Source organism: Engystomops pustulosus, chromosome 6, assembly GCF_040894005.1.
Source record: "Engystomops pustulosus chromosome 6, aEngPut4.maternal, whole genome shotgun sequence".
NCBI lineage: Eukaryota > Metazoa > Chordata > Amphibia > Anura > Leptodactylidae > Engystomops > Engystomops pustulosus.
The window spans coordinates 101,534,298-101,546,314 of NC_092416.1; the positions used below are offsets into that span (position 1 = coordinate 101,534,298).

At 39.6% G+C, this 12,017-nt stretch overlaps 1 protein-coding gene across 2 annotated transcripts in view; it reads right to left on the reverse strand.

Moving 5' to 3' along the window:
* The window catches only part of LOC140064053 (sulfotransferase 2B1-like), a 151,902-nt gene that overhangs the window by 99,779 nt on the left and 40,106 nt on the right, over positions 1–12,017 (reverse strand). For both annotated transcript variants that reach the window (XM_072110495.1, XM_072110494.1), the window contains exon 3: positions 2,827–3,038. In XM_072110495.1, the coding sequence (XP_071966596.1) occupies positions 2,827–3,038 (212 nt within the window). The remainder of the gene's footprint in view (positions 1–2,826; positions 3,039–12,017) is intronic.

Sequence of the window (12,017 nt, forward strand, 5' to 3'; positions counted from 1 at the left end):
GGCTGTAAACTGTCTGAGCATGCGCAAGCTTGCTCAGACAGTTTACACTGCTCTACAATAAAATAGTATTGTAGAGCAGTGTATTGAACTTAAACCAGTGATCAGAGCATCACTGGTTTAAGTTCAAGTATGTATAATTAAAAAAAAGTCAAAAACACTAAAGTTAACACATTAGAATAAATAAAAAATAAACACATAAAAATATAAGCCCCTAAAATGTCACTTTCCCATAAAAAAACTTAATAAAGTATAAAAAACATAAAAACACAAAAAAACCCCGCATATTTGGTATTGCCGCGTCCGTAACAATCTGCATAATAAAACAGAATGTTACTGGACCCGCACGGTAAACGCCGGAGGAAAAAAACGCAAAAAACATTCCGAAAAAAGATAATTTTAATTAATACCCTATAAAAAATGCTCTAAAAAGTGATTTAAAAAATGTTATGCTTTCCAAAATAAGCCCACTAAAAAGAACAGCTGTTCTCGCAAAAAATAAGCCTCTAACAAGATTTATCTGCCAAAAAATAAAAAAGTTATGCATATAAAAAGATGGTGATGCTAAAATGAATAAGATTTTCTCCAAATTAGTTTTTATTCAGTACAATTGAATAAAATACACAAAACCCCCACATATTTGTTATCCCTGCGTCCGTAACAATCTGTATAATAAAACAGAATCGTTATTAGATCCGCAAAGTTAACCCCGTAAAAAACAACCTAAAAAAACTCTCTCTGATAAAGATGATTTTTTATTAATGCCCTTTAAAAATGCTCTAAAAAAGTGATTTTAAAAAGTTACGCAATCTAAAATAAGACCACTAAAAAGAGCTATCATTCTTGCAAAAAATAAGCCCTTAAACAGATTTGTTAGGTGAAAAATAAAAAAGTTATGCATATGAAAGACGGTGATGCTAAAATTAACAACAATTTTGCCAAATTACTTTTTATTCAGTAAAAATGGGAAAAAATAAAAAAAATATATATAAATGAAGTATTTTCATAAACGTGGCGACCCATAGAATAAAAATAATATACTATTTTCATGGTATGGTTAACGGCCAAAAAAAAAAACACATAAAAATTTTCCTAAAAATTGATGATTTTCATTTCCTCCACCAACAAAGAGTTAATTAAATCTCACCAATTAGCTATAGATGCCCCAAAATTATGTATTAGAAAAGTGCATCTCATGTGGCAAAAGAAATAAGCCCCTATAGGTCCTCAATAAAAAAAAGAAAAAAATTATAGCCTGTACAATGTGACATAGCAAATCTGATTTGAATGGCGCCTCCTTCCCTTCTATGCCCGGCCGTGCGCCCATACAGCAGGTTACCACCACATATAGGGTATCGGTGTACTCGGGAGAAATTGCGTATCAAACTTTGTGGAGCCTTTTTTCATTTTATCCATTACAAATGTTTAATTTTCCACCCAAAATGAGTGTATTGTGAAAAAATATTACAATTTGCAGACTCCACCTCCATTTTGTTTTAACCCCTATAAAACACGTAAAGGGTTAACAAACTTCTTAAAAGTGGTTTTTCATACGTTGAGGGGTGTAGTTTCCACAATGGGGTAATTTACGAGTCTCGCTATTATTTAGGCCTCTCAGTGTCAATTAGAAACTGAGCAGGTCCATCTAAATACAGGTTTTGGCGATTTTACAAAAAATGTGAAAAATGGCACCCAAATTCTGAGCCTCATAACATTCTAGTAAAATATGTGGAATCTTAAAAACCCATGCCAACATAAAGCAGACATTTGGGAAATGTAAGTTATGAATTTATTTGGGTGCTATGACTTTCTGAATCAAAAGTAGAGAATTTAGAACGTTGAAAATAAAGAATTTTTCTAAATTTTTGCCAAATTTTGTTTTTTTTCATAACTAAACGCAAAAGATTTCATCCAAATTTTTAAACTAATTTGAAGTACAATGTGTCACGAGAAAACAATCTCAAAATCCCCTGGATATCTCACAGCGTTCCCACGCTATAACCACTTATAGTGACACAGGCCAGATTTGAAAAATGGGGCCGCGTCCTTTAGGCCAAAAGATGCTGTGTCCCGTAGGGGTTAATCAAAAGAGGGTTATTAGGGCTTCTTTATTGCTGGAAAAAGTAGAGGTTAGATTGGTACTATTATAGGGTACATATGACTTTTTTATTGCTTTCTTTTACATGTTTTTTGGAGGTAGGAAGCACTAAAATTTTAATTTTTAGCTAGTTTTTTTATACACCTGACCATACTGGTATAATAATGTAATAGATGCTTGGCCAAGGTGGCTACGGATGCGACAACGCCATTTTTTTGTTTTATATTTATAAGTATATAGAGGGAAATGGGAGGTGTTTTCAAAAATTATTTTATTTATGTATTTACATTTTTTTTTTACTTTATTTAACTTTTTTGTTAGTGTCCCACTAGGGGACACTGGAGATACCTTGATCCCTTATTCCATACATTGCAGTACCTCTGTACTGCAATCTATTGCATCTGTCAGTAATTTACAGACAGTCTGCCTATTAGATCCAGTCTTGTACTTGAGCCTTGGTGATAGGCCACCATACATGACAGACACGGAGGTCTTTGTCAGAGCCCTGGCAATTAAGGAGTTAAACTGCCCGGCATGGAGCAATCTAAATATATATATATGTATATATAAATAAATCGGGGCAACGACGCGCTGATGGGCACAATTTATATCGTCTTGTTTCCTTAAAGTGGTAATTACACAATATGATAGTATGAACATTATTATAATACATATTTCATTATACTATAGGATTACAGAATGTTATTGTCTAAAATGTCTAAATTATTTACCTTTGCCTTAGAATCTTCAAATGTTTTCATAAAAATGTGTCTGGGCAAGTGGCTGGTGAAAAGACGTGGGTGTTCCTTGCACAGTTTCAGCTTTTGAGCAAAACCTAATGTTTCAACCCAAGGTGCTCTGTCCCAGTTTGGTACAGTCTTGTTCCATGTTGGGTCTCCATTCTTTAAGATAAGGCTTAAAATATCAATCATCCACGTAGTACCTAACAATCATCATTAAAGGTAAAAGAATGAATTCTCATAAATCAAATGCCTCTATGTAGATAATTTACAGTTAACCATTGAAATACAGTGTAATCATCAGCCAACATTAACCTCTTAAGGGTGTAGCCAGTTTGAACATTAAGGCTCAGCCCTTTTTTTTCAATCTGACCAGTGTCTCTTATTGTAGTAGTAACTCTTCAAACATATCCCCCTGATTTTGAGATTGTTTCTTGTGAAAGATTGTAGTTTGTTAGTTGTAATAATGTTATATATATATATATATATATATATATATATATAAGTATAAGTATATATCTTATATGTATATATAAGATATGTACACGGGGATATCTGTATATAGATATATACAGATATATATATATATATATATATATATATATATATATATATATTTATATATATATAATTTTCAAAGTTTCAAATGTTCTACTGTTTAGACAAAAAGTCATAGCATAAATAATTTTTTGTAGAAACCTTTTCCCATTGTTCTTTGTATTTCCATAATTTGAATTTTATGTTTCTTTTTTTATGAATGTGAAAAGGCTTAAAAGTTTTAGTAGTAAGTTCTCAGATTTTTAAGAGATTTAAAAAATGCTAATGTTTGGAATTATGTACTATGTACTATAAACCCCCACAAGTATGATCCTTAAATCTCTGCGTGGACCAATACGGTGCCCGCATTAACCCCTCAGCTGCCACCTCATATAAGAGGGGTTCCTGCATTCGGTCTGCTGACTGTTGCCCACGGGCAAAACAGGACCACCGCCTCTGAGCCTGAGAGGTTGGAAAAGAGTAGTGTGTACTGCAGAGCATCGCATACAGCATTGAAGTTGCATGACCAGTGGTGAAAGAGTTAACCACCAGAAGTTAGCTACACCAGCGAGTAAGCCTAATGAAAAGAGCATGAAAAAGGGCAGTTAGCTTCATAGAGACAATTGTCCAGCTGAGCTGCAAAGAGTGGACTTAACCGTTCATCTGCAATGCTGCATCCTTAGACCGATTGTGGCTATTGTCCACTGGACAGAAAACAAGGTACATTGAATTAAAGAAATAAAAAGAGATTGTGTAACAGAGCAAGTTCCAGGTAGAGGACCCAAAGATAGTGATGCCTGCAAGTTTAGCTGCTGCAGAGTGTAGGTACTGAACCGTTGCTACGGGCAACCGGCAAGTTAAAGTTATAGAAGATGTGTAATGATAGGGACCCGGAGATGCTCAGACCTAGAGGATCATCCCCATATACGAATGCAATGCCATTTGCCTTGCCTAACTATTTTGGAGCACCCTGGCTCCCACATTACAAGGGAGATGCAGGTACCTTTAAAGAGGACCTGTCACCCAGAAATTTGGCACTAGGAGCTGCTTACTAGAGTAAGCAGCTCCTAGTGCTAAAACAAAACGCAGCAGTGTTAGAATGATAGCGTTATCAGAAACCTCCAACAACGCTATCTAACAATGCGGTGGATTACAATCTAAACGCCAGAACGCTCTCAAAGCTGTCCGGTGTCTTCATGAAGGGGCAGATTTGCAGGCGGATTTAGGGGCGGTGCCGCATGATGTGGGGCAGTCACCGCCGGTCTCTGGAGCGAGTGGGGTGGTGTGGGGAGGAGGCAGCACCTTGGACGGCCCCCTGATGAATACACCCCTCATGAGTTTCCTAAGCTTTGCACAAAGCCTTTAATGTATTAAAGCAGGAAGATGAGACAAATGATGCAGTTAAGATCCTGCAAGATCAGTTCATAGAGAGAGCTAAAAGAGTGTATTTAAAGACACAACTGATGATGTTATCTGTGCAGCACCCAAATTCCTCCTTTCTGGATTTTAAAGAAACAGCCTTCCACATTCTAGGAAAAAAGTCTGGAAATTACCAAGTGCAAACTATAGTGTATCCTGCGGAAAACTATCCAAGTGCAAAGCCTGTGTACTCCACGCAGATGAGAATAAGAGCTGAAGTGACTACTAGTCCAGGGGAAGTTATGGTCCAGTGTTCCCCTATGCAAGTGCAATTGCGCCCATGAGGAGAGCAGCTGGTATTACAGAAATGGAACAAATGATAGGACCAATAGAGGAAGCTATTATTCTTCAGGTAGACAACATTTAGATGAGTTTAATGCTGGTGGAAGGCCTATATGCAGAAGATGCAGTAAAAAGAGCCATGTTGAAAGAGAGTGCCGTCAGTTAAACAGGAATCCCAGATGCCAAGGACCACCCATCAGGAGGACGATGCATAGGTCCAAAGCAGCAAGAGTGGTTTTCCCAGTATATTGGATCCTGCCCTGTGTAAGCATTAAATTGAAGGAGTAACCTTCACAGCACTGCTAGATACTGGTTCACAAGTGACTACCATCCAAAGAGACCACTGTAAGAAGTATTGGAAGCATTGTAACAACCCCCTGATTCTTGGGTGAATGTCCTTGCCAACAATAGTGAGTCAATACCAAATTGTGGCTACTGGAAGCCAATCGTCAAGGTGGGAGCAGCTGAACTTCCCCAACAAAGGATTATCATTGTAGATGTTAGAGATGATGGCTTTCAGACCATAATTCTGGGGACAAATATCTTGAGAAACTGTTATACTGAAAAGCTGAATGCCTTACAGAACCAGCTGCCGATAGCCTCACCTTCTGACAATTGAGTGATACAGCAAGCCATTTGTCTGATATCTGCACAGCAAAGATTTGTTAATAAAAGTGGAGATATTGTAAAAGCTCATACAATTGATTCAGAGCCAGTAATTCTACAAGCAGGCACAGAAACTATGGTGTGGTGCAGAGCCCATGTGGGAGTGCGAGGTCAAGATTACCAGGCCCTTGTGGAGCCTCTTCTGCAAAGTCTGCATGTTGCTATTATCCCTGCAAGAAGTCTTGTAACCAACTCCAGAGGAAGACTGCCTATGCGACTCCTGAACCTCAGTGAAACTAGGGTGAGACAATGGTGCAAATTCTATCCTGTTGTCTAGCTAATGCAAGTCTCCATTCAAGACATTATGGTTCCTAAAAATACAGCAATTCATCATGGAGTCAAGGCTCAAGCCAGCGCAGAGAAAACCCCAGAGAAGCCCTGGTGGTTGGAGATCCAAGGAGTCTTGAAAGTTGCCCATGAGCATGAGCAATCCTTCAGCCCAGTATCGACATGACATTCCTACAGTGGACCATCCTCCCATTAAAGAGAGGCATTAACCTATACCACCCACCATGTACCAACTTGTAAAGAGAATGTTGTAACGAAAGATGTAAAAGTTATCAAAGAAAGCCACAGTCCGTGGGCAGCACCTTTAGTGGTAGTCAAGAAGAAAGACAAAATTATAAGATTCTATGTGTACTATATCAACTTAAACTGCATTAGTAGTAGGAGCCCTTGAACAGAGATGGGCCTCAAGACTAGCAAGCTTCCAGTTCACTGTAAAATACCGTTCTGGAAAGTCAAATGTGAATGTTGATGCCTTATCCCGGTCTACAGGAGTTGAGCCTACCCAGAATGAATCTGAATGGGAATAAGTTGAAATGTCAGCATTTTATGAAAGGTTTTCACAGCAAGCAGCCATCTTGACTAGGATCCAGAAGAGGTTCCCACCAAAATCCAACTTGCCTGAACCATCTGCACTGCATGCTAATTATATTCACATCCAGCAAGAAAGTAGAGTTCTACAAGACCTTGTAGCCCATGTCAAGAGCCTTGGAAAACACAGCCTTGGAAAACAGTGCGAAAAGCATCCCTGAATTAATCAAGCAATGGAGTTAAGTCTTGCATACTTCTATAGAGAGGGATGATTGCTACGGAGACCCAAGATCCCATTACTGGTGAGCGTATCCATCAGATAGAAATCCCACATTGAGATGCAGGAGTTGTGTTAGAAGTATATCATGATAAATCAGGTCACTTCAGTGTTCAGTAAACAGAGGCCACAATAAGAAGATTTTATAGGATTCGAATGAGAGACAACATAGAAAGATGGTGTCGTGAATATCCCTCCTGCATTCCCCTGCATTGCTTTGTAAGTCACAGACCACTGGAGCTAGTTGCCATTGATCATGTGAAGCTATAGCCAAGTATAACAGGCTATGCATATGACCATGATTGACCACTATACGAAATTCACAGTGGCTGTTCCTGTAAAAGATTTCTACAGCAGAGATCTTCAAGAGATGTGCAATCTCTATGGTTGTAAGAAGCTGAGAACTACATCTTACCACCCACAATTAAATGGATTATGTGAGAAGATGAAGCACATGCTGATTCATGTTCGGTCATCAGGACAAGCTACCATCAGACGTTGCCATGGATGTACAGATATCAGATGCAACCAATCCATTGCACAGGCAGTTTGGGTGTACGATCATCAGCATCCCCTGAATGAAGCTAACGAGATTGTGGAAAGTTGTATTGAAAGTGCTAGAAAAAGATACAAGAGGACTCCAACCAGTATGCTAATGCTGAACCGTTTAAGGTTGGTGATAAAGTTTGGTTGAAAAATAACCACCGCACCAGTAAACTTGAAGTGGGATAGAGATCCCTACATTGTCAAGACCATCCAACGTCCTGGTATTGAGATATATGAGATCGGTAGAGAAGGCGAAAGTACCCAAGTTGTCCACCATAATCGCTTAAAGCCCTGCCTGAAAGTATTAACTGTTCCTGTTGTGAAGTGTATCCCATCTGAAGAGCCTGTTAATACAGCAGATCCTGATGAATAGCCTTATTCCTCCAGACTGGCCCTATGCACCATGTGCACCATGTGTGCCAGTCTACCTGCCTGCTGTTGTCCACAGCCGCAGATGAACCATTAAGGAGACCTGTTAATGTTGTAGCATTATGTGCAGGACGTTGATGGACCACAAAGTTTATGCTCATTGTGAGACTATTTAAGAAGGACTCTAATGACATTTATATGGTTCTTATGAAAGAACAATTATTTGCATAAGATGTGCCACCGCACATTAGAAATGTTTCCATGTTGCACTCAAACAAGTATGATGTATCTCAGTATAGTTTTCCTATGCATGTTGGCCTTTTGTTCTCTTTCACAGGAGTCCCAGAGAGGAAGACGTTGCCGGGGTGATGTTATGTGATAACAATGTTCCCATGTCAGTATCCATGTATGCTAAATAAATTGCTTGTACCACTTTAAGGTTCAAGCCCTGCTAGGTTGGGAGGTAGAATCTGTATATGTAGGAGTTACCTAATATTATGAGTGTCAGAGCAGAGTATATCTGCTAGGCATCTCCTAGGCATGTGCTCCGTTAGTATGGCAGTGAGGAACGTTTCAGCCTGACACAGCAGCTGGAGCTTACAAAGGCAAAATCCCATCAGCTGCAGTTCAAAGAGGTGGAGAAAAATAACCACATAACAAAGTTCAGAGACTAAGGAACCCCCCACAGTCGCCAGGAGCAGCTGGATGAATGTCCCAGTATAGAGGCCAAGGCCTGTAAGGAGAAGCCAGAGTAGCTTAGACCCAGATATAAGGGATTGCAGCAAAGTGACAGTTTTTGGGTTTGGATCTTAACGATACAGGACTGTATTTCAATAAGTGTAAATGTGCCTCCATTTTATGGACATTTGTGAGTTTGAAGTAAACTGAGCTGGCCTGTTGGATAACAGCTCTTGCCTCCGGGTTCTTATTTTAACATGAAGGGCACACCCATTCACCACCTATAAGACAGGAGATTATAAGCCAGGTGGTGGCCCAGAGTGGTTACACAACAGTGAGCCCCACATCAGCCAGCAGAATACATAGATTAGTGGGATTAACCTGCTAGCCATTGTAGGGCTAGCAAGTCACCCTAAGAGTGACCACCACTTGAGGGACCTGCCATCCTAAAGTCTCTTCTAACAGTGCCGCATGCCGCAGTTTTTCTGAAATCGAGGCTCTTGAACAGGGTAGTGCTGGTGTAAAAATTTGCTACATAGAGGTGGTAGCCCTGGTTCACTAGTGGGTGCACCAAATCCCAGATTAATTTTCCAGTAAGTCCCAGGAAGGGGGGCATTCTCGGGGCACTATTGTGGAGTCCTTCCCTTCATATACCCTGAACTTATATGTGTACCCTGATGCACTCTCCCACAGCTTTTACATCTTCACGCCATACCTTGCCCTCTTATTTGTCAGTTACTGGCGGAAATGAAGTCTCCCTTTGAAATGTACCAGGGACTCGTCATTAGATATATGCCTCTTTGGACTAAACACTTCCATAAATTTGACACTCAGATAGATTATATAAGGTCAGGCCTCTATTACACTATCATATCTGATGTCATCTCAGGGTGGGCACTTTGCATTGTCAGCATAATGCAAAAACTTATTAATGGCTTCAAAGTTCATCCTGCTCATCGCCATGTGGAACATCGGGGTGTGGTACAATATGTCTGTGCTACAATAGTCCCTGATTTAGGGCTTTTTTAAGAAGTTCAATAAGAAGTACTATGCCCCAATATTTCTCAATCTCTGCTGCACTGACAGGGGTCCACCTGTGGGGTTGTAGGTAAAAAGAAGAGGGGTTTTGGGCAATATACTGTGCAGCTTATGAAATTGGTCTGGGATACAATCAGACCAATTAGGTCCTCACTAAGAAAAAGTTTTAAAAAAGTACACTGGTCTGAGCCCTCAATGTCGCTATGTATCCCAGGATGGCCAATAACTTCAAGGACCTGAGGGGCATAGTTACTGGGGGTCACCCATGTGGGCTCAGAGGTCCCAGGCACTTCAGCAGAAGCCCAACGCCACCTTTTCGGTGGTGGAGAAATAAAATGGACACTCGTCCCCACTAACAGACTTGGTATCGGAGGCAATATAACTGTGTATATTTTCCAGACCATGATTTTCCCTGACCTGACAAAGGGAAACCGGACAATGGGGGGTACAGTACACAAAGCTGGTCCCCTACGGAAAATCAAGATATGGTACAAAACGCTGGCAATGTGTACATTGTACAGATGGCATTGTACAACTCTTACGAGCTGTTCTAATGTTGCTTATCCCAATATTTGGACAAGAAAGATGGGGCCCCCATACCTCTGGATTAGGTGTCCCCCGTGTTGTGCCAAGGCAACATTTTCCCAGTGGATTCCTCCAGACTGCTTCCAAAGGAATGAAAAGATGCAGAGTCTGTTTCAAAATGGGGGTTAGAAAGGACACTATATACCACTGCAAAACCTGCCCTGACCAACCTACCCTCTGCATGAAAGAGTGCTTCAGCATATACCATATAACTCCAGAGTAACAAAATTTTGGTTGGTCCCCTGGTATGATATACCACTTATATGCAATACATTCACACTGTATTGTCATTTGTAGGTTTTATTTTTTTTAGGTTTTCTATTTCCCCTCCAGGCCACTGGATTTGTTAGCACATCCAGTTCTGCCTCCAATACACATGGTGCTTTATCATTCTGCATCCCTGCTGTATTTTCTGGCTAGCCTTTAGGATTCATACATCAGGAAACATGGCTTCCTAGGCAGAGAGCTGACATTTCACAGTGGCACAAACTGCAAAACTAGGAACCAAACATTCCAGAAATAATTGCAATTTCCATCTTGGACATTCATTGCACATCAAATTTGGAAACCACCAGCATGTTCTCATGCCCTCTACACTGCTTGATAATACACAAGGCCAAAATCATCTTTCCATCTACTGTGCACCCATACAACATTTTTCTGTTACTTGTTGGTGTTCTCCTCTGCGTTGGTACCACTAGGGCTCTCCAAATGCATCCTGACACAGGTAAAGGATTTCTGTCAAATTTGGCTTCTAAGAGGCAAACATCCTTCTTTCCCTTCTAAGACCTACTGTGTACCTATACAACATTTTAAAAAAACATGTTGGGAAATTATACGCTCAGGAGAAATAGTTTTACACATTTTGGGGGGTTTTTACATCTTTTATCCCTTGTGGCTTTGACAAATTAGGGGTAAAAGTGACTTTTTGGGGGAAATTTTCACCTTTTTTATTTTTGGAGCCTAATTGAATCATACACCTATAGGGGCAAATGCACATATTACACCTTGCTAAATTCTCCAAATGGTGTAATTTCCAAAATGGTGTAAGTTGGGGTTCTCCTCTGTCTTGGTACCACTAGAGCTCTCCAAATGCATTCTAACCAAGTTACATTTGTCCTCCAAAAACTGAACAGCTATCTTTCTCTTCCAAGAGCCACTGTGTGCCTGTACAGCAGTGTACAGAGACAAAATAGGTATTGGCATCCTCATATTATTTATTATATTATTTAACTATATTGTTAAATAATATACATGTCCATTCATTTTTCACGCTCATGAAACACTCAAAGGGTTAACAAACTGCCCTAAGGTTGTTTTGAATATTATATTTTGAGGGTTGTAATTTCTAAAATGGTGTTGTTTTTTGGGAGTTTTCTATAATATAGACCTCATAAAGTCACTTCTAACTAAATTTGAATAGATTGAATAGCTACACTGATGCAGGCATATATCTTGGTTAATCCCTGAGCTGAGTGGTTTTGCTGAAAAAACAATTATAGCATTCAGGACCTTGGAAAAGCTGGGTTAGGCCAGATCCCAAGATCAACACCTTAGACACTGAGCTTGTAATTAAAAGTGGGGGTCACTCATACACAGCAACTGAGGGATGGTGGAGCAATTGATTATTCTGCATTCAGACACAAAGCTAGATTATATAATCCTCTCCTGCAGAGAATACCTCACGTGCTAGGACAAGTGCTGAAGGAGGCATAGAAGCTACAGCGCTTCATTATCAAAATGTTATATCTGTTTTATCAGCAAAACCACTCCACACAGGGATTAACCAAGATATTATCCTGCATCAGTGTAGCTACAGCATTCTCAATGTATATTTGCTTCATAAAGCATCTAATCAAATGGTAGGTTTCCTTTAAATTATAAGCCTCCTAAAATCCTAAAAGTATGTTAAATCAGAAATATGGAAAATGTTAGTTATGAAGTTATTTTGTTGATATGACTAACTTTC